The 23190-nt window shown below is 56.9% G+C and overlaps 1 protein-coding gene across 4 annotated transcripts in view; it reads left to right on the forward strand.

Annotated features, from left to right (window-relative positions):
• Positions 1-19173, forward strand: part of CXXC5 (CXXC finger protein 5) — a 33499-nt gene extending 14326 nt beyond the window's left edge. For 3 of the 4 annotated variants that reach the window (XM_079772099.1, XM_079772100.1, XM_079772102.1), the window contains exons 2-3: positions 15578-16648; positions 18115-19173. In XM_079772099.1, the coding sequence (XP_079628225.1) occupies positions 15737-16648; positions 18115-18159 (957 nt within the window). In that variant the 5' untranslated portion in view covers positions 15578-15736 and the 3' untranslated portion in view covers positions 18160-19173. Of the gene's footprint in view, positions 1-4638; positions 11299-15577; positions 16649-18114 lie in introns of those variants that run through there. The other variant, XM_079772101.1, reaches the window with a different exon arrangement.
• Positions 19174-23190: the final 4017 nt, after the last annotated feature.

The following is a 23190-nucleotide window of genomic DNA, read 5'->3' on the forward strand; positions in this document are numbered from 1 at the left end:
TAGGAATGGGTTAGACCCAGGGCGGAGGGATCTAGGTTTCTTTGGTGTCTGATCATTCCTGGGGGCTTCAAAGTGTGAAGAAACATAAAGAGCCAAGGCTTTCTCTGTCCCCCACCCCCCAGCACATAGCAAGGCCACATGTTAGTTTCAAATAGGGACTTCCAGGTGGCAGGTGAGGCCTTTGCAGGGCAGTGAGGAGCTTGGCACATGCCTGTGTGGAAGAGCTGCTGGGACTGTGGGAGATGGAAGTGCTGACGGAACAGACAGGGCTGAGGGACCAGGGCGGGAAGAGGAAGTGTAAGCCTAGACAGCTGAGTGCTGCCCTCCTTCTAGCCTTCAGACCTCTCCTGTATGCTCATCTCCCCATGTTCTTGCAGGTCAGAGGCTGGGGAGGGGAGAATATTTATTTGGGGCTAAGGAAACTGAGGCACAAGGGATTGGCTCAGACTCAAAGGCAAACAGTGGCAGAACTGGGGCCACAACCTAGGTTCCCCAACACTCCCGGCTTAAGCTGTCCTTGACTCTCACGCTGGCTGGTGATGACCCTAGGATGGAGCCTGCAGAGTGGAAGAGGAACCTTGACTCCATAGCCCCGTGGGCCCTCTCATGGCTGCATCTGTGCCTTCGGAGGCTCCCGCCCATTCCCGATGATCACACACTGTGAGGGATGTCCCCAGTTGGGCCAGCCCCCTCTTCACCTATGCCCGGGTCCATGACTCTCTGAGGGATCTCTGCTATTGGCACTCCCCAGGCTGGAACCAAAGGGCTTTGGACTGCTGACCCCTTAGACCTGGAAAGGGTGAGCCCTGTTGGCCTTGACTTCAGAAGTGGTTCACGGGGAGTGGGGTAGGGAGCCAGGGATGCCCCCGGGAGAAGTTTGCCGCCATGAGTGATCTTGCAGACAAATTCTGGGACATTGTGAGAGCCACCTAGGGGCCCGATCAGGGTCACTCACTGTTCCCATCCCCCGACCTCCCACCTTCCTGGGGGCTCCTTTCCCCTTCTGGGGAGCCCGGCAGGGAGTCGTTGAGCGAGTGCCCTTGAGATGAAAATACCTTCCTTTTTGTACACAGGGATAGTCACGGTGACCCCCACACCCGCTCCTGATCAGTGTGCTGGTTAGCCAGAGACAACCAGGCACCGTTGTGGCCCTGGGTTGGGGCTCACTAAAGGTCACTGAGTCAAGTTTATGTTGCTGGGCGTTGGTGCTGTCCTCAAATGGAGGAGCAGACTCTGGGTTTGGGGCCTTACGCCGTGTGGCAAGTCACTTCCTCTTTCTGGTCTCCGTTTCTCCATCTGCTCTGTGCACTCTCCGAGGAAGGACACACCCACATGCCCCTCCACGGGTGTCCCCAGGTCTCCAGGCTCCTGCAGCTCCCGCTCGCGAGCACAGCATCCAGGGGCAGCTGGGTGGCCCCTAGAGTTGGGCCCGCCTGGATTTGAGTCTCCCTTCCACCATCTGCAACTTGGGTGACTGACTAGTCACTGCCCCACTCGGCTCTGAACCTCAGTGTCCTCATCTGTGACATGGATGGACCGTGATGCCTACCTCTTTGCACCTGGCACAAACTTGATTGATGGTGGTGACATTATAACCACCCCCCCCGCCCCGGGATGGCGGCTGTCCTGGTGTTGGTCCCCCCGGCCTTGGTCTCAGGGATTCTGGGAAGGAGACAGTGCCCGTCTGCTGGCTCAGCCAGCTTGGCCACTGACCTTCAGAGCACCCAGGCTGTCAAGGCCACCTGACTGCCTGCTGGGCGGGCGGTGGCAGGGGTGAGCGTCAGCCAGCTCCTCGCCTGACACTGCCCTCCCTGCTCCCACTCTCCTCTCTCTCTGCGCCTGTGTGTGAGCTAATTAATCTCAGCCCCTTTGGGAAATTAGAACGCTGCAGCCGAGGCCTCCTCAGCCTCACAGTGCCTGTGCTGCTTCTGGTCCCTGCCAAGATCCACTGTGGTTTGGGGGCATGGGGTTAGGGATGGGGGCAGCAGGAAGAGCTGCACAGTCATGGGTCTCCCTGAGCCCCCCACCTCCTGGCTGGGAGAGCGGGGGGGGGGGGCTCTGGCTTCTCAGCCCCGTCCCCTTCCAGACAGCATCCATAAGGACATGGGGCAGTCCCCCTGCTTTGATGAAACCCAACCCCCAGTGCCTCTCTGACCCGGTCCTGGAACTGGGATGGTCACCCCCTCACCCTACATTCTATCTCATTGTGGGGTCCTCTTGCCTGCCCAGCTTGGACTGAGACAGATGTAATTATGGAATTTTGCTTGGGAAATTAATTCAAAAAAGTTAATTAATTGACAGTTCCAGAGGTGGCAGTCTCCATACCCAGCCAGTCCTACTGACATGAGTGCTGACCCGCCCAGGACATGCAGCTTCCTGGGCAGGCTGGGAGGGGGCCCCAGTGACCTGGCTGGGCAGCCCGGGACAGGCAGCAGATGCACAGCGAGGGGGAAAGCACAGATGAGTGTTGTGACCCAGCGTGGGCACCTGGAAAGGGTTTGTCAACTGAATCTGCTGAGATGAACTTGGCATCCTGAGAACCCAGCCACTTGTTTGTATACTCAACAAGCCATTGCCAAGCTTCTACTGTTCACCGATCCTGTTGTCTCAAGTGCCCCCCAAGACATAGACCACAGATGTTCTGTCCAGGTCTTCCGAATCCCTTTTCTCAAGGAACCCTCTAAACCTGTACCGAAAGTCTTTTCCAAACGGCTCAAGGGACATTGTTGGGCCCATTGTGCAGATGAAGCAACTGAGGCTCAGAGACATTGTGACTTGCTCAAGTCATTCAACTGTATCCTCCAGCAGGATGGGGTAGGGGTTCTTCCAAAGGGCTGAATGCTCCCTGATCCACCTGGCAGGCAGTGATCTGAGTGTCCAGCCCCTCCCAAGTGTCCGTGACAGGAGCCTTGAAATTGACTCTCTTTCCCAAGGAGAAGGCCAGAGAATATGACCAACCCTTTTCACCCTGGCACTCCTGGAACTATTGTGTCCCCCCCTTCCCCCCCCCACACACATCCCACCCTCAGATATTTCTGTGTACATGTAGGGGCTTCCCCCCTCCCCCACCCCACCCAATCTATAGGATGACCCAGCCAGGCTGAGGCAGGAGGCCCCATATCCTAGGGCTCCCTCTGTACAGGGGCCCCACTTCCAGGGCCCCTCGTTACAACAGCCCAACTAAGTTCGTGTGTCTGGAGGAGTGTGGGCTTGGTACAGTCTTATCCAGATAGAAGAGGGTCAAGGCTGGGGCAAGAGGGGGCTAGGCCAGGGACAGGTCAGAGATACTGACTGCAGGCGGCCAGCAAGGTGAAGAATTGGGGCTTTCAAGAGGTGGTGTGACCTTCGGCAGGTCCTTTAGCTTCTCTGAGCCTCATCTTCCTCATCTGAGAAACGGGGATGGCCATGTATACCACCCAGAAGGCTCTGTTGAGGTGCAGGGAGGTATAACTGTTGGAAGCATCTGACCTTGGCACTGGGCTGAGTGGGAGAGCAGGGAGCCAGTGGGACTGCGATGGCCAGCAGGTTTGGGAGCTAACAGCCCAGAGTCCTGGGGCCTCTAGGGGGAGTCAGTCTATACAGCATCCACTCAGATTTGTTTGGTGCCATATAAAATTGTCAACTTAAAAATTAGCCTGCTGTACTTGGTCAAACATTTAATGAACTCACCTTTAATGCCTTGGTGGGGCCAGGCCAAATGATCTCACGGGCCTTACACAGCCTGTGGGCCAGACGTTCCCCACCCCCGGTGTAGGCCTTGCCTGTCACAGTGGTTCAGAATAAAAGTGACCATCAGCAGCAAGCTGAGCTGAGCACTTCGTATTCCATATCATGGATGTGGTCTGTAGTTCTGGGTCTCTTTAAGGATGGACCTCTCGTCTTGGGTTTAAGAGGGACATACCCACTCCTGAGCATCCTTTGAAGCTTCCTCTGCCCACCTCACCTCCTCCAAATGCCCTCGTTGGCACCAGCACCAGCACCCACTCCAGTACGTTAGGCCATTGGCTGAACACTTGGGGTTCTCTGCATAGACTGTTAACCCTTCTCCTGTGTATGTCTGTCCATTTTCCCCCTAGACTGGGAGCTTCCTGAGGGTGGGGTCCATGGCGTCTTTCTATATCCCATGCCCAGCACAGAGTTAGTGCTGGACTTGGGTTATGGGGCTCCTGTTTTCCTATTTTACAGATGGCCCCATGAGGATGTTGCTCAGCTAAGGTTACAGTTTTTTGAGGGGCAGAGCTAACTTGGCCAAGATGGGTGTGGAGCTGCTGGTTCCTCTGGGGCAGTGGTCGGCAAACTCAGTAGTCAACAGAGCCAAATATCAACAGTACAACGATTGAAATTTCTTTGGAGAGCCAAATTTTTTAAACTTAAACTTCTTCTAACGCCACTTCTTCAAAATAGACTCGCCCAGGCCGTGGTATTTTGTGGAAGAGCCACACTCAAGGGGCCAAAGAGCTGCATGTGGCTCGTGAGCCGCAGTTTGCCGACCACGGCTCTGGGGTCTTCCTGTAGACCTCAGGAACTTCCCAGGCTTCTTTGGGACCTGCAGCTCCTGATCCAGCTGGCAGGCAGTGTTCTGGGTGTCCATCCTTGAGCCCTGTGCTCCTGAGAGCTGAGGGAGGGAGGGGATTTTTGACATCAGGTGTCGGGCCTTCATTTCTCCCAGCCTCTGTTTCTTTATCTGTAAAATGGGGATCCTGGTACCTCTCTGCGGTCGTGCTTGGTAAGGAGGGGATTAAAATAAATAATGGATGCCTGGAACTTAGTAAGAACTCCTTAAGTGTTCCCCATCGTTATTATTACTAACACTGTTGTTATTATTATTATTATTTTTTTTTTTACCATCACATTATTATTCATGCTCCCAGGGCCCTAGCAGCTGCCGTGGCTCTGGGCCTGGGCAGAATTCTGGTCTGCAGAGAAGTTGGTTTCTAATTAGTCAGTGCCCCAAGGAGAGGGCCTGGATTTTTATTTTTGCTGGAGGACCCCACCTGCCCAAGGCTTCCGCAGCCTGACAGCCACTGGGCTTGGGCTGTGCCCCCTCTCCCGCCTCAGGTAGGGGGCCTGGCTCCGGGCAAAGGCCTCCCCAAATTTCCCCTGCCACTCCCTCCGCCTCCCAGACCTCCAGGGCCATGAATCATTTATGAGGCAAAAATGAAACCAATTAAGGACAAACTTTGAAAGCCTCTAATTGCTGTGCCTGGTGGCACCCAGGAATGAGGGGAGGCCGGCCCGCCCGGTGCGGAATCTCCTTGGCCCGGCCTTCCCAGGCCTCCCGTCCCACCGCGTCCCAGGGCGCCACGGCTCCCGCCGCCTCCCGGCCGGCCGCGGACGTGCCTGCGCGGCTCCGGCTCCGGCGGCGGCGGCTGCTGCGTCTGCCGCCCCGGCGCCCGCCGCCCGGTCCCAGGCCGGCTAATTAGGGCCGCCCCCCTCCCCGCGCCGCCCGCCAGGCCCGAGGTGATGGCGGCTGTTCCTGCCGTTCTGGGGTCTGTGACCCAGAGCTGGCCGCGCTGCTCGGGCAGGAGCCAGCTCTGCTCGCCTAGCTTAACCCAGACAAGCCCAGGACTCCCTGCTCCTGAACTAGGGAGGCTGGGGCTCCCTGTGCCCCACTGTGGGGTGCAGGTTTGTGTGGGCTCTGGGGAGTGCTGGGGTACATGGCTTGGACAGTCCCATTCCGTCCCCAGGAGAGATGCTCATCCCAGGGAGAGCAGAGGGGGCTGGGATAACACTGATCAGATGGGATCTGGGGGGACACAGGAGGAGGGGTGGGATCCAGCTCTTCCCCTCAGCTTTGCCACCAAAACAAGGTGACGTGCCCAGGTTCCTCAGCCTCCGTTTCCCCGTTTGCAAACGATGAGGGCTGACTCGTTTTCTTCTGGGTTTGGCATTTGAGGAGCTAGGTTTTATTTGCCCCCCACTCCCCTCTCTCGGGGGCTGCTGAGGAGGTGAGGTCAGGGGCTGGATAAGGACCCAACAGGGCCTGCCTCTCTGCCAAGAGCTCTGGGCACCAGTGGCCAGCCTGCTCTCTGTGCTGAGGGCCAGGCGGGCCCTGGACACTCAGGCACGTTGTTTGCTGAAACCGAATTTCTGTGCTTGTGTTTTTCCATAATTATATTAGCAGGTGGGATTTTTCCTCGGGGAAGCGGTGGGAGGGGGAGCGCCATGGCAGTGTCCCCGCCCGCTCTGAGCATGAGCTGGGCTCTGCCCGCCTGCCCGTAATGATTTTTTAATTATGCAGCCAGTGCTCGGAATTGCTAATCCACCTCCAGCGCAGCGTCCCCTCCTGCAGCTCACACCCCAACCCCTCAGTGGTGTCCCCAGAGTGGTGGTGCCCAACCCCACGCCCTTCACCGATGCCTGTGCTGGGGACCGCCGCCGTGGGAGAGAGGGTAGACCAGGAAGGGCTGCTAGTGAAAGAACTTGGGGGGGGGGGGGCTGTGCCTCTCTTTGCCCCCCCCCCCCGCCCCCAGCATGGCTTGCACCCTCCAGGACAGCTGTGCCCACCCCTGCGTGACGTGGCCACACCAGTTTCAGGGACATCAGCCCATCTCCCCAGCCTGTGTGAACCCCAAAGACACACAGAAGTATGATCTTTGGTTCTGTCACACTCACAGTTTACTTCCCTTCCCCACACACACTCAGCCTCACAGTTACACAGGCACAACCTCACACTCTGTGTTTCTCATATGTAGAGCCATACCTGAGGACAGGGCACCCTCGGGAGACCTCACTGCCGCCTTCCCTGCCCTGCAGTGGCCCTGCCCCCACTCCCCTGTCTCCATACCCTCCCACACCCCCACCCTCACCCCTGACTGGGACCCATTCAGGTCTCCCCGCTCCCACCTGGTGGGGTGGCTTCCTGTGGCTGGGGCCTGCCTGAACCTCCATCGACCTGGCCTGGGGGAGGTGGAGGGGGGTAGGGGGATTTTGCAGCGCTGTGGCTGCAGCTCCTCTCCAGGCGCCCAGCTGTGGCATCTGTCAAGGTCAGATAGCGACTCCGGAACCAGCCGGCTCGGCCCCACGGCCCCTCTCGCCTCATTATTTTTGTGTTCCGGGGCTGTGGCGGGCAGCGACACCTCCCTCCTCCTCAGCCTCCCGCCTCTTGCCTGCCTCCCCCACGCCTCTGCAGGGAGGGCCTTCGGTCTGGGGGCTTTTGTTTTCCAGGGTTTTTTTTCATGCTCAGGCCAGGCAGGCGGGTAGACGCTGGCCAGAGCTGTTGGGTTTTGAATGCAGACAAGGCAGGTGCCTCCCTCATGGCGGTGACAGGCTAGTGGAACCCTGGATTTGTTTCTCAGGGGGACAAACTGAAGCTGGGTGGAGCCCAGCCTCACCACAGCCCCAGCGCACCTGTGGGCAGCTTCCTGTTTCCATAGGGGCCCAGCACCTGGCATCAGTTCCTGTCTGCATCACCCCCAGCCCAGTTGGGCCTCAGACTCACATCCCAGACCCCTTAGAAGCCCCAATACTACTCACAGTACACACACACACACACACACACACACACACACACACACTGGTGTACACGTGGCAGAGATGTGTTGACACCACAGGCCAGAAGAACCCACAAACATACATCTATCCACTATGTAAACCACTATGCTTGTACACATATTCTCGGGCATTCAGGTACATCACCGATGTAGACGTCACACATTTCACTTTTACACAGGAAGGTCACACGAAGACCTCTACCTACACTGGTATACCGTTTAAGCTCCATGTACACATCAATGCTGAAGCCTACATGCACCTAGGCACACCCACAGTCCCCTGGCACATCCACAGCACCCCAGACACACGTATGCACACAGCATGCACAGGTGTCTGACACACCTCCCGGGTGGACACACATCGCTGTACTTGTCCCTAGTGCTGCTCCTCCAATACCCCAACCTGAGCTCACTCCTGGGGCCTGGTGCTCCTGGCGCACAGTTACACCGCCCCAGGGGCTTTTGTCCCCTGAAATGCTGAAGTGAGCTGGACACCTCCCCCTTGATGTGCTCTGTGTTTCCAGGAAGCCCCTGGACAGTGGGAAATGGCAGTTGACAGATGGCTGCTCTACCCACATGGCCAGACTCTTTATGTACACCACCCTGAGCCCAAGAGCACCAAGATGGAGTGAGATGGGGTCCCAGATGGGGTCATGGTGGACTTGGTGGCTACTGGCAGAGAGGGCAGGCTCGGCACTGTCTCTGGGTCCTTCTGCCTACCTCCAGCTCCTGATTAGGGTGTGTATATGTTGGGGTGGGGGATGAGATGTGGGCAGACTCCAGGCCCCTGAGGGTCTCTGGGGTATCCCTGGCCATCCTCTCACTTCCTCCTCCAGCTGTGGACTGCTGTGACCGCCCCTGAGAGGGGGAGGTAACTGGAGGTTTAGCAGGGGCAGGGCCCCCACCCCCCAGGAAACTCAAAACCCTGGGCCAGCCGCGGGTGGCGGGTTGGGGCAGGCACAAAGAGGGCCTCTGTGCGGCCCGGCTGGGCTGCCCACAGGATTCTGGGGGAGGAGGCAGGAGCCGGTTTCCGTCCCATTCTGCTTCCTGCGGAGGCCGCCGGAATGCCCGGAGCCCTGGCCCAGCCTGGCCTGTCCGGCCCACCCGCAGACCCTTCCCGTCTTTTCCTGGGCCGTAGGTACAGCTGCAGACTTTTCCGCAGCCGTGCCCCAACGTGTTCTGACCAGAGCCTGAGAGCCAGGACCCATGGGAAACTTAGAGAGTTCCCCTAGACTGAGAGCTGAGAAGCCAAAATCCCTTCCTCCATGTGCCTCAGAGCCTTGGGCCTGTGCTGGAGAGCCCGGCCCTGTAGTCACACAGACCCGGTTTCGAGTCCTGGTTCTGCCACGAATTGACCTTGTGACCTTAGGCAGACCTGGTGACCTTAGTCAGGTGACTTTATTTCCCTAAACCTAAGTTGCCTCATCTGTAAATGGGGATAATAATTCTACCGTTATAGAGAGAATTCAGTGAGTAAAATGCTTAGCACCTGGCAGAGAGTATGCACTCATTATTAGGGCCTGCCGTCATCAAGTCATCTGGGAAGATGGAGGCAGGAGGGAGCTGAATGCCGCTCACCCCAATAAGTCTCATTATCATCTGGGGTTTGGTCCCAACCCTATGACCTAACCCCAAACCCTTCTCTCTAGACCTCATTTCCCTAGCTGTAGATCACCAATCAAGGACCAATTTAGGCCCTCTGGGGTGCTCCCAGGATTTGGAGAAGGACCCTGTCACTCTCTGGAGTCTTTTTTTTTCTCCTGTATTCTCTACCTCCTTCCCTCTGGGCCCCTCTGGAATCATGACTCCTGCAGTTTGGGATGAAGAATGAGAACCATTCTCCATTTTGTGATGGGAAACTGAGGTTCAGTGTTGGAAAAAGGTTTGGTCACAGTTAACAGGAAGGGAAAAGATGGAGGCACAAACCTAGACCTCAGGACTCCAGTCCCCTAGCCAGTCATAACCGCCCCTCCCCAAACTGCAGAAGGACTGACCCCCCAATTCCTTGGGCCAAGTGTCTGAACTAGCCTTCCCTGGCTTGCCTAGTAGTGAGACCCACAAGCAGGGAGGTCCTAAGCAAGTGTATGGGCTCTGATTCCAGGTTGATGTCACCACTTTGCAAAACGTTAGCTAAGGTCCAGGTGGTTTTAAATGGGGAAGGCATCATTTTCTCTACATCACAACTGCTTATCAAATTAACTGCTCTGAAAGGGGCAATAATAATACTTCAGAAAGTACGTATGAGGATTCAATGAGACAAGGAATGAGCAGCGTTTGGCACACAGGGAGGCCTTCATTCCTGTTAGCGCTTATCTTCACGGTCCCATGTTACAGATGGGGAAACTGGCTCAGAGGCCAGAGGCCAAGATCGCGCTGCAAGGAGGACCCCTCCTCATCCTTTCACTCTTCCAGAGGAGGAACCTGGCTGTGGAGGAAGGCTTGTCTCTTTCAGAGGTGTCCCAGGCTCTGCACCTCACTCCCTCGAGCCCCAGGTCAGGGTATACCTCCTGGGCCTCGGTTTTCCTACCCATGAAATAGGCTGATCCCCTCTTCCAGAACTCTTTGGGGGTTCTGTGAGGAAGCACAGAGCCCGTGTACTCCTGGGGTTTCCTCAGCAGCCTGTTTCTGGCCCCAGGCAAGGGGGTTGTGCCTGCCCTGGGAGGAGGGGTATAGGAGGGTCAGGGGGTGTAGAATCCAGGGAACATGATTGCAGCCCCCTGTTCTGTTCTTGGCAGTCAATTTTGGGGTAGTAGTCTTGGGGACACCCTAGCGTATTGAGGGCATGTCCCACCCCAGGCCGTCTGCTAGGTGCTAGGAATGGCCAATGTGTCCTTGTATGTGTGTCCATTCGTAGCTGGACTTATGCTCTCTGGCAAGGTCTGCACTTCTCCCAGCCTCCAAGACCAGTGTCCCATGGGCATCTCCTTGGGCCTGAGTGGGGCTTTTGTTCCCTCTGGAAACTCCCCAGGCTGAATCATGGAAATCAGAGACGGAACACCCCCCCCCACACACACACACACACATACACACACACACGCACCCAATTGCTCAGCTCAGTTCAACCACCATAGCCTGTGGTCTACTGCCTGCCACCACTGGCCAGTTTTCCATCAGTCTGTCGGTCCATCTCGCCTCCCTTGGAGGCCAAGGAGACCAGCCCACCAAGGTGGGTGGAGGAGTCTAAGAGGGTGGAACAGGGGTGTCAGGAGTGAGCATGGAACTGTGGGGGAAGGGTACTACGATGAGCCAGGGTATGCAAGTCTGCAAAGCTGGCTTGCCCAGGCGATGGCAGCTCTGGCTCCCCTGCAGGGTCCTGAAGGCCCCGCTGAACTGCAGCCTCCTCCAGGAGGCCTTCCCTGGGAGGCCGATCCAGCCAGCAGAGAAGACAGGGAGGGAGGGCTGGCCCCTTGTTCACACTCTGCTCTTGGTAGTGGTAATTATACAACTCTAAATTTACTAAAAATTATTGTCCAGCCACTTATAAATGGCTAATTTTTATAGTATATTAACTATATCTCAGTAAAGCAGTAAAAAAAAAAAATCTCACAGCCACTTCTCCATTTCTTAGGAACCCTTTCAGGCCTGTGTGTCTCCCCCACCCCCACCCCCACCCCGGTAACCTCTCTTTTATCCTTAACTCACAGGCGACTGGTCCCTTCTTGCAAGAAGGCCCTTCATTCCGCGCCCCACTCGGTTCCCCTTCTTGCTCTCGATTCACATTGGGTGGCCCGGCTCCTGCGCACTTTTCCAAGAGGCCTGTGTCCTTCGTGTCTCTCGGCGGCACAGGGCATGGGGCTGCCGTTGGGTAGGTTGTGGGGCTGTGTGTACCTGAGCACTGGAACATCCCACTGTGGGCCACCTGCGGGCACGTCTGCATGCAGACAGTACCGTCCCACGCCACGGTGCCCCAGTGCCCCACCCCCTGCTGTCTGGCTTGAGAAGCTTAAGACAGAGCTCTATTGGGGGTGAATCCTGGTTCCTCTGGGGCTGAGGGTGGGGTGAAGGTACAGCTACCACCTCTGGTGACCTCATTGTCAGCTGGCATTATGCTGTCACTGGCCCAGCATTCTGGGTTCCTGCCTGGGTATTTCCAAGCCCCCCAGGTGGGGGTACTCCCCTGGGGGTCTGTGACAGCTCACCCCCTGACCACGTGAAGGTGACAGGCACGGTAACAACTCTGGGAGATGGAGGCAGTCTCGGGGCAGCTGGGTCACCTTGCTCTGGACTACTCTGTCCATTGCCCAGGTGAGCAAAGGGCAGTCACCAGAGCAGGGTGGCAACTAACACTTGAGCTCTGGGTTCAAGTTCTACCCCAAACAGCACCAGCTGGTTGACCCTGTCCTGGCAGCTCCAATCTCTCTGAGCCTTAACTTCCTCATCTCTAACATTGGTTAAAAGTTCCGATTTCCCAGGTTCTGGAAAGGAGTCAAGGAGGGAGAGAAGAATGTAAAACATAAGAGCACAGGGCCTGGGACACACCAAGTGCTCAATAAATGCCAGCTGGTAGGGTTGGTTAGTGAAGGGAGCTTTCGTGTCACTCAGGGAGCTGGTTAGAGGAAGGCAGAGTCTGTGCCTTCTGGGGCTGACCAGGGTCTGGGGTCAGAGGCAAGGGGTGGCCCCACTGACAGGAGAGTGGCCCCAGCTTTGATTCTCTCTTCTGAACCCACAAGAAATTGGTCCCCATGGCCAAGCCCTGAGGCCTCCGGCCAGAGCGGGCTGGGCCCTAGGGAGGTGGGTCTCATCTTGTCTCCCCCAAACCTCCCCCTCTGCCTTCCTCTTCCATGGGTATGACCAGCTGCTTTCTCTTGGTCCCTACGTCTGGGATTCTCTCCTCAGGGCTCTGCCTTCATGTCGCTCAGACCGGGTTGGTGCGCTGGGTCTCTCTGAGCCTGGCCACTCATCCTCTGCCTTCGATGATGCTGTGTCCTCTAGCCTTTACCATCTGCCATGTCCTCTCCAAGTCCTCCTTTCTCTGACCCACCCCTCAGTTCTCTGTCTCATGATCCTCTATCCCCACCACCTGTCTCTGTTCTTCGGCCCCCATGTTCCTCTTCGCCCCCCAGCTCTCTAAGACTGGTCTCCCCCACCCCCCTACACCCCCCTTGGGCTCTGTCCCGCCCGTCAGCCCCTGGTCCCAGCTCCTGGCCGGCCCGGCTCCTGCATGGACAAAGGGGTCCTTTGTGGGCTGACCGCGCCTGGCGGGGCGGCGGGGCGCTGGCTCCACATTGCTGATGAAACGGAGCCCTTTGTTGTCCCTCCTCAGGCGCAGTATTTCTTTTTGGGGGCTGGATGCGTTCCTGGCAGGGCCGATGATGGATGCGCCCGCCGCCGCCCGCCTGCCCGCCAGCTTTCCCTCCCGCTCATTCCCGCTCCGCTTCAACGCAGCCCCAGCTCCTCCCCTGCTGCCTTGGCACTGCCAGGCCCTTTCTGGCCTGGGAAGGGTTGCCGTATGCCCTGCAGTAGAAGGCTGGGGCCTGGGAGACGGCCTTCTCTTACGTCCTGTTCCATGAGGAGAGCAAACGGGCCCTGTGGTCAGGGGTCCACTGAGACCAGGGCATCAGCTTTTTCCAGGGTCTGAAGGAGGGGATGAGCCAGGTAGAGGGGCAGATTTGGAACATCTTAGGGACCGGGACTTGGGGACTGAGTGTTGGTATCTGCCCACTCTGGGGCTTGAAGATAGTTAGCCTGCCTGCCGGTTCCCCCTTGTGTACTCCCCATCTTCAGTTGCTGTGGCTGAGAAACCACAGTGTTCCGCCTGCAGCACCTGTTCAATGACATATCACGTCCTCTGTTCCTGAGCTCAGCATGTCCCAGGACCTGGGGGGCTGGGAGAGGGGAGTCCCTGAGGAAAGACAGAAAAATGGAAGATTTAAAGAGAGATTCAAAGACTGGGCCAGAGATGAACAGAACCTGAGGTTTGGTCCCCATCACAAGAGACTCAGGATGGAGACAAAGCAGGGAGGCTCAGCCAGAGCACCAGCCCTGAACGCAGGCCGGGCTGTGTTGGAGGGAGCTGACTTCTAATTGACCTGCCAGCCCCGCACACAGAGCCAGATCCTGGAGCTGGGAGGTGGCGGGGGGTGGCGGGGGGGAGTAGAGCAAGAGCAGAGTTAATGCCGCTATCGATTTCTGCCACCAGCCAGCAGGCCGCAGAGGCGGGGGGGCGGGGGGGGGGGCGGGGATGCGCACAGGGGCTAGGGCACAGACTGCTCCCCTCCCCAGCTCTCCAACCCGCGGGCGCCTGCCTTCTCCTGTCGGGCTGCTAGGAATGTCGTCTAGGGCTGGGTAGGTGAGCTCAGATGGGCAGGGGCTCGGTGAGTTGACTTGGGGTGGTGGTCTCTGGCCTGATCTCACTAGCCCTAGGCCCCAACACCTAGCCAGGGTCACTGGTGCCTGGAGGGAAACTGACCTCTGAGGAGAAAGGCCGAAGAGCTGGCCTGGGCTTGGTCCTTAGGAGGTAGGGTGGAGCAAGGCTATCCTTGGGGTTATATGACCCTCTTTCTCTTACTACGACTCTGACGTCTGTGACACCTGAAGCCCAGCCTGGACAGGCCCTCCCGGGTTTGTCCTGGTGGAATCTGCCAGCTTGCCCAGCTCTTCCTCACCATTCATCTACTTTCACTAGGAAGGAGCCTAGGTGGGCTGGTGCCCACTGGGGCAGGGCAGAGAGTGTCTGGCTTTCTACTCATGCCTGCCATTTGTCTCACCCTGGAGCTGAGGGTTTCCCTTTCCTACACTTGCTGCTCCTTGCTACCACTGCTTAGCAGTCTTGGGGCAGAGGCCTGCCTGCTTGGGGTCTCGATTTTCCTCTCTGTGTGTGCAGAGGGGTGGACTGGATGACCTCCTGGGACACGCTGAGTCCTGTGACTGGGGGATGGTGGGGTTGCCTGGGGACAAAGATGCAGTGTGTGCCGCCCCCAAGGCCAGGGCGGGGCAGGCCCAGCCAGATGTGTGCCTCCCCCTTGATCCACCAGCTGCTTAGGCTGGGCCCTGTCCTCCCGCCTCTTTTCTGGGGGTTGCTAGGCCAAGGCAAGCAGACAGGGAAGGAATGCTAGAGAGCCAGGGCTGATGAGGAAACTGCCACTCAGCTCCATCTGGAATAGCTCCTCCCCGAGCTCCTGGCCAAGGAGCCTGGCTGCTCATGTGCCTTAGTCTTGGGGCCTGAGCAGAACAGGTTCTGTCCTGGGAAGGGTCACACCTAATCTCAGTTCCAACGTGTACCAGCCAGAGGTCCCTCCTGCCCACAGCCCGGGTCCCTCTGGAAGTCAGGCTGGAACACAGCCGTGAGGCCTGAGTAGAGATAAGCGTGGGGCGGGGGGTGGGGGGGGGGGGTCTGTGGTTTGAGAGTGAGAAGGAAGTGTGTGCTGATGTGTGCACAAGCGTGTCCCCCACTCTTGCAGGCGAAGGCTTGTCCTCTGGCATAGTGTCCTGTCTGCCCTGTAGCAGGAGGATACATGCTCCTTGAAATAAGGTTTCTGAGCTCTATTTGGCAAATTCTATTAAACAAAAGCAAACTGTTTCCTTTACCTGCAGGACCTAGCAGAGCCTTGAGATAATTGATGTGATAGGAATAGCCAATGAGAATCCAGGGGCAGCTTCCCACACTTTTTGGTCTACACCTTCTGTTGGTCTACCCTTCAGAGGCCGTTCCAGATCCTCTTCTCCGTAGTTGGGTCAGGGAAGGAAGGCTCGGAAGTAGGAGGTGACTTGATAATCTCCCCAAGCTTAATAAACATCTCCAGCTCTCAGCCCAGGAAGGACTGCCTGCCTCCATCAGGTCTCCCAGATCCTAGCAAGGCAGTTCTGGCTGAGCCACTTCATTTATCATCCGTGGGCTAGTCAATTTTCTTAAACCTTGTCTTCCTCATCTATAAAATAGGATATTACTAGTCACTACTTCATAGGGTTCTTGTGAGTCTTAACTGTGATAATTCAAATTTAAAAAATCCTACCTATGGGGGCGGGCTGGAACTTACTGAATACCTAGCGGTTGTTAGATATTGGAGTGGTGGTGGGGGAGGGGGTGGGGGTGAAGGAGGAGATGTTTACCACTGCTCTGACACTGTACCCTCTTGTCCTGACAGAGTGAAGACACTTCCATGTGAATAGCTGACCATGTGCCTGCCCTGAGCATCAAGGCCCACCAGGCATCGCTGTTGTGGGCAGCAGGGCCCAGCACTTGTCTGAGGACTCCCCTAGTTGGCAGGCTCCCCCAGCACCCGGGTCTGGGCCTCGGCCCCACCATGTCGAGCCTCAGCAGTGGCTCCCAGGACACCAGTGGCAGTAGCAGCACCACCAATGGCAGCAGCGGCAGCGGCCCAAAGGCAGGCGTGGCCAACAAGAGTGCAGCGGTGGCTGCTGCTGCACCAGCCTCCGTGGCCGATGACGCGCCCCCGCCCGAACGTCGGAACAAAAGCGGCATCATCAGCGAACCCCTCAACAAGAGCCTGCGCCGCTCCCGCCCTCTCTCCCACTACTCTTCCTTCGGGGGCAGTGGGGGCGGTGGCGGGGGCAGCATGATGGGTGGGGAGTCTGCCGAAAAGGCCGCCGCGGCCGCAGCTGCTGCCTCCCTGTTGGCCAATGGGCACGACCTGGCCGCAGCCATGGCTGTGGACAAAAGCAACCCTACCTCAAAGCACAAAAGTGGTGCTGTGGCCAGCCTGCTGAGCAAGGCCGAGCGGGCCACGGAGCTGGCAGCTGAAGGACAGCTGACGCTGCAGCAGTTCGCGCAGTCGACGGAGATGCTGAAGCGCGTGGTGCAGGAGCACCTACCGCTGATGAGCGAGGCGGGGGCGGGCCTGCCCGACATGGAGGCCGTGGCGGGCGCCGAAGCCCTCAACGGCCAGTCCGACTTCCCCTACCTGGGCACCTTCCCCATCAACCCAGGCCTCTTCATCATGACCCCAGCGGGCGTGTTCCTGGCAGAGAGTGCGCTGCACATGGCGGGCCTGGCCGAGTACCCCATGCAGGGGGAGCTGGCCTCCGCCATCAGCTCCGGCAAGAAGAAGCGGAAACGCTGCGGCATGTGCCCGCCCTGCCGGCGGCGCATCAACTGCGAGCAGTGCAGCAGTTGTAGGAACCGAAAGACTGGCCATCAGATTTGCAAATTCAGAAAATGTGAGGAACTCAAAAAGAAGCCTTCCGCTGCTCTGGAGGTAACGGCGCCTTAGAGGGAGGTGTGTGGGCTCTTGTGTCCGTCTGGCAGTCCAAACCCACCCCCAGCCCCACCTTTCCTGCCCGGGTGAGGGTCTGGGGGACGCCCAGTCCCTGGGCTCTAGGGTTCTAGGCCAGTCTTCGAGACACCAGTTCACTGCCCCCAAAATCAGAGCCACATCCTGACATCCTGTTAGGTTGTCGTTTGCAAGGCAAGCATAAAACTCCAGGCAAGGGCCTCGCATTCCCAGCCAGCCCCCCCCCCCCCCCCAGGAGTTCTGGGTCAGGTATTGAGATTCCCATACACATCCCAACTTTCCAAGTTTCAGACATGTCCTAAAGCTTCCCATCTGTGACCTAAGATTCTGGGACTCTTCCCCTGTCCCATTTGACAGGGTTCTGTCCCATGGACCCTGTGGCTTTAAGGTAACCCTATCACTTGTTCCTTCAGAGCCTCGCCTTTCCCCCAAGGCCACTCAAGGATAGAGCAACTCCAGTGCTGGCAACCCTGCTCTGAAGCCAGGAAAAACCCTGGTTCTAGGCGCCTCATTGACGTATTTGGGGTGCCTTGAGGTCCCAAGATCAGTTTGGTTGCACAGCTAATGACCAGGGACCTATGGGCCTGGAGTTAGGTGGTGAGCCTGGGGTGTGGGCGAGGCCTGTGCACTATGGGATTGGCTTAAAGGAGGCCAAATGGTTCCCATATTGCTCTCTCTCTGCCTTGAGGCTAGGCCTGTCCCTGTTCCCCCAGCTGTGTCAGCCCAGCTGTGGTGCCAGGCCTGGGTACAAAAGCATCTTTTCTGCCTGCTGTCCCCACCCCTCTATGAGTGGGCTTGATGCAAATGTCCAGAATGGTTGGAAAACAATAATGGCATCTCAGCCGTGGCTACCCACCCCCTGAGCCCCAAATCTCATATATCTGCTCTCCTGCCCAGAGAATACACCTATATGCACACAAAGGCACCCACTCTCGTCTATTGTAAACACACACACACACCAGTGCACATAGACGTAGCCTCTCAAGAAACATAGCAAGTATCCTTTTTCCCCACCACAGCTCCAAACATGCTACACACTGTAGCAGAGCTCAAGGCGTACATCCATATATGTGTTCAGTGCACACGCTTACACACTCATTCGACAGAAACCTGCACACAGCTCCCAGATGCACCCCAGCCGCCTGGTGCTTGTGGCCTTTGGACCAGGGGAAGGGCTGTTTCTGTCTGGAAGGAGGCTTTCTGGGCACAGTGGTTCAGGAGGCCTCAAGGTGCTCCAGGCCTTCAGCGACCCAGGGGGTCAAGGCTCCTTCTCTGGCCTGGTCAGGATGGCAGGAACTCCACAGGGTGGCTGCCTTTACTCTGTGCCCATCCCTCCACCATGAGACCATCCACGGGGAACATCTTGGCACCAGACCCAGCCGGACCCTGACTGAACTCTCTCCTTGTTTTTGTCTCCCGCCCCCCGCCAGAAGGTGATGCTTCCGACGGGAGCCGCCTTCCGGTGGTTTCAGTGACGGCGGCGGGAACCCAAAGCTGCCCTCTCCGTGCAATGTCACTGCTCGTGTGGTCTCCGGCAAGGGATTCGGGCGAAGACAAACGGATGCACCCATCTTTAGAACCAAAAATATTCTCTCACAGATTTCATTCCTGTTTTTATATATATATATTTTTTGTTGTCGTTTTAACATCTCCACGTCCCTAGTATAAAAAGAAAAAGAAAAACATTTAACTGCTTTTTCGGAAGAACAACAACAACAACAACAACAACAAAAAAAGAGGTAAAGACGAATCTATAAAGTACCGAGACTTCCTGGGCAAAGAATGGACAATCAGTTTCCTTCCTGTGTCGATGTCGATGTTGTCTGTGCAGGAGATGCAGTTTTGTGTAGAGAATGTAAATTTCTGTAACCTTTTGAAATCTAGTTACTAATAAGCACTACTGTAATTTAGCACAGTTTAACTCCACCCTCATTTAAACTTCCTTTGATTCTTTCTGACCATGAAATAGTGCATAGTTTGCCTGGAGAACCCACTCACGTTTATAAAGAGAATGTTGATGGCGCCGTGTTGAAGCCCCTCTGTATCCATCCACGTGGGCAGAGCTGCCTTGAGCTCACAGAGGGGGAGGGAGAAGACTCCCCAACCCCCAGGCCCCGGCCAGGCGTGCTACACCCACAGTCCCCACAATAGGATCCCCCACCCCAACAATGATTTTGCAAAAATGAAAAGTTCTGTTTGTTTATTCATTGAGATCTGGGAGCCCATGTCTCGATAGTTCTGATCATGGTCATGGCTACTTCCCTTAGAGAAAGGAAGTCCTTTTTCCCCAGCCTGGCTGATGGCGACAGAAGAAAAGGGCTTCTTTGCGTGGTCCCCTGCCAGTGGGGGTGGGTGCCCAGGGGGGTCCCCTTCGGCCTGGGCCCTCTTGCCCATGGCCAGCTTCCTGCTGATGAACATGCTGTTTGTATTGTTTTAGGAAACCAGGCTGTTTTGTGAATAAAACGAATGCATGTTTGTGTCATGAAGCACCGCTGGCGTCTTGCTCTTGGGTTTGGGGGGGCTGCTGCGGGGCAGGGATTGTCTGGGGTCACCTTGGGGAAGAAGAGGAATCACCCAGGGACATTTAGAGTGGGATCTCTTGGGAAGTGAGGCCCTCTGGATACCCAAGGGGGGCAAGCAGGAGCAGCCAGCCTGGATGCCAGGATGGAAATGCTGTGAATCTGGCAGTGGCTGGTACTAGATAGAGCACCTCCCCTGCCTGGTTGTACCCCTGCCTCAGAACCGGAACCTCCAGGGACTTTCATTCACCTGGGGCCACCTTCTCTATTCATCTAAAGTCAACAGCACCTGATCAGTGCAAAGCAGCCAGCAGTCCTGGGGGTGGGGCTTGAGCTGCCTGTTCAGGTTCTTATCTCTCCTTACTTGCAGGGACCTAGTGCTCCCCCAACCACTGATGCGTGTCCCCAGGGTTCATAACCAGCACACGCACGCACGCACGGACCCCATGCACCCCTCTTTAGGCCTGAGGGCCATTGGACTGGGGCCTAGGGTGTCCCTGGCTTTGTCTCCTGTGACTATCCCCGCCCCCAGAAAATTTGTTGGCACAAGGTTGTCTGGGACCTCAGAGGTCAGATGACGGGAAATCACCCTCAGAGCCTCATGGTCTAGGCCAGGGAGCCTGAACCAGAAGAGATGGCTGCTGTACACCCCACCCCCCACCCTACACATCACAGAGGCTGGCTGCAGGATAAGGCCTATCGCCCGCTGGACAGGGAGGCATTCTTCCCACCCAGCTGCTTGGAGCCTGGCTGAGGCCGGCTAGACCTGAGGAAGGCCTTCCTGAGGACGTTGGGCCTGGCTTCAGGTGGGTGAGGCCTTTGGGGATGATGGAAGGAGCTACTTCTAAAGCTGAGTGGGCCGGCCGAGAGGTGAGGGACATGGGACGGCTGTATCGTTTCCGGGAGGGGAAAAGCAGCCATGTTGGCTGGGGGTTCTGACCCTCAACCCTTTCCCGTGTGCCACAAGCTCCTTTCTAGCACCAGGAGCTCAGCAGCCTGGCCTGGCACAGCGGGGGAGGTGGGAGGCTGCTTTCAACTCCGTCTGCCTGGGAAAAATTCCCTTTCATGTGGCTGCCTGTGATCTCTCCAGGCGGCTCTGCCGATGGGGGCGTCCAGCGGGGAGTAGAGGGAGGTGTTGCAGCGGGGGCACCCTCACCCCCTGCACAAGGCAAACTGCAGCACCTTAGAACCTTGAAGGGATGGAGAGGATCCTCCTTGCGGGGGGTGGGGGGGGGTGGGGAGCCTGGCCGGCAGGGGGAACCAGGCTGGAGGCCCCTGCATGCCCCCACCTGGCTGCTGGCAACACAAAAGCTGCAGATGGCCTCGGCCAGCCCTTAGGTGCGGGGTGGATGGCTCCTGTGCCAGCCCCCAGGGGGAGGGGGGTGCCGTGACTCAGCCAGTCTGTACCTTGCAGTGTGCCAACTTACAGCCCAGCCATAGCTCCCGCCCCCCTCCCCCCACACACACACTACAGAGAAGCCCTCACCTTGAAGGCCCTCACCTCTTCCAACTTCAGCTGTTTGCGCTCTGCTTTGTGGACATGGTAGGTCAGCCCCCAGGCAGGGGTGGGGGTAGCTGTGAGGCTGAACACATGAAACCTCAGTTACCTCATCTGGGAAATGGGGACAATTAATAGTCTCTCTCCCATAAAGTGGCCTTCGGATGAAATGAGATCACTCTAGAGAAGGGCCTGGCTCATCTTAAGCGCTTGATCTATGGCAGCTGGTGGTGGTATTTTATTTTTATTTTAAAATGTTTTTATTGAGAGAGAGAGAGAGAGGCATCAATGTGAGAGAGAAACATCAATCCAATCCCTCCTGTATGTACCCTGACCAGAGACTGAACCTGAAACCTGGGCATGTGCCCTGACCAGGAATCGAACTGGTGACCTGATGAACGGGACGATGCTCAACCAACTGAGCCACACTGGCCAGGACTGATGTTACGATTTTAAAACTATTGACCTAAACCTCACCAAGATGTCCCCCACCTTCCACCCAGGGTGTGTGTCTTCCCTAAAAACATTGCCATCCCACCTCCCACCTCACCCCTTCCCCAGCAAGCCCCAGCCCTGTCTGTCTGCCTGTTGCTCTGGCTCACTGTCTCTGAACCTCCATGTCGCTCAGGTTTCTCCATCTCTGTATCGTGTACTTCCCTGCCTTTCTGTTACAGGTTCATCCCTGCTGCTCTCCTGTCTGACAGAGAAGTATTTAGGCTTCCCCTTGAAGTATGCCCAATGCCCCTCCCCAGGAGGTGCTCTCAGCTCCGCTCTGCTAGGGTTGGGAGCCTGACCTCCTAGTGACTCAGGAGCCTTCACCTGGGCGGCAGGGAGTGGTGTGATAGGCTGGAGGGCACAAGGGGCTGGAGTCAAAACCAGGCTCCATGCAGCCAAGTGGTGTGGTGTGTGTGTGTGTGTGTGAGAGAGAGAGAGAGAGAGAAGGGGGGGGGGGAGAGGGGGAGAGAGAGAGAGGGAGGGAGAGAGATGCTTCAAGGCCCTGACAGCCACGTGAAGCCTGTGTGACACTGAGTGTGACACTGAGTGTGTCATGCAATGGGTCTATGACAGTGTGTGGTAAACTATGATGTGAGACCTCTTGTGGCTGTGTGTTAGTATATGATGTCAGCAGCCACACTTTGGGATATCCTGTGACATTGCATGTGTAATCCTGTAACATTGTACAATTCTGTAACAGACCCAGTGTGGTACCAGGTTGTACAACTGAATGTGTGACATTGAGTGATTCTATATGTGGGACATTGGATATGCAACATTGATCATGTATGGCATACATGACCCTATGGCAGACACTGGATGATTCTCTATGGTTTGTGACATTGTATCTGGGAGGCCATCAGGGTGTGGCCCTGAGACTGACGTCAGCGATTCTATATGATTGTGTGATGCGGGCTGGTGACCCTGTGGTAGTGCCCTGGGTGTGTGCTCATGACTGTGTGTGTCAGCGTGCACCTGTGACCCTCAGTCATGCCGACACGATGTGCCTTGTGTGTCTTTGTCCACAGCATTTCCTGGCTCTCTTCCCTGACAGCCATGCAACTGTGGGGACAGAGTGGGGGCCCTGGCAGCCCCTCACCCCCAGCCTGGTTCTGAGGCCCAGTCTGGGTGGGAGAGCTGGCGTGGGGGCAGCAGGCACAGTTCCCACGGCCACCACGGCCCCTCTCCCAGCCCCACCACAGGGCTTCAGCTCCGCAGAATATCCTGGCAACTCCAGCCTCTTTGTTCTCTGTGGCCGCCAAAGGCCTCCCCCACCCCAGCCTGCCCAGTGCTTGCCAGGCGCCCCCTCCTCCCCACAGCGGCAGGGCTTGGCCTGACCTAGTCCCTTGCTGCCCTTGTTCTCCCCTCCCTGCCTGGGGCCCCTGTCTCTTGCCCTGAACCTGACTCAACACTCCATACTGGGCCTTTGAACCTCTGCAATGAGCTTGCTGTGGTCGGTCATGTTGTGCAGGAAGAAGGATGCAGGAAAGCTGTAGTGTGCTAGGTAGTTATGGGCCAGGAGCTAAGCTCTCTTATACGGGTACTTCTCAGCCCAAGGCTAGGTGAAGGCTGCCTTCAGTCTGGGATAGTTTCAGTCGTCGAGTAAGTTGGCTTCTTTGGCTCCAGAAAGTCATCAGGATGGGGATTATTCCGTATTTTATAGGTGAGAAACTGAAGCCCAGAGAGAGTATGTGACATGCCAGGTCACAGAGCAAGATGGTAGCAGGGTCCTGATTAGAACTTGGCTCTTGGCTGCCAGACCCCTGCACCAGACTAGGCTGCTTTGGAAGAATCAGCCTCCTCAATGGACAGGAAAGGGGGTCTGGGAATCTGGACACATTGGTCCTCTTTATTTCTTGGTCACCTGGTCACCATGTGTCAAAGTCATGGTGTGTGTGCGTGTGTGTGTGTGTGTGTGTGCACGCTTGCTCCTATGCCCTTGCTGGATGACCTTGGCCAAAAGCCCTTGCCTCTCTGTTCCCAAGAAAGAAGGG

The sequence above is a fragment of the Cnephaeus nilssonii genome (assembly GCF_951640355.1).
Source record: "Cnephaeus nilssonii genome assembly, chromosome: 5".
NCBI lineage: Eukaryota > Metazoa > Chordata > Mammalia > Chiroptera > Vespertilionidae > Cnephaeus > Cnephaeus nilssonii.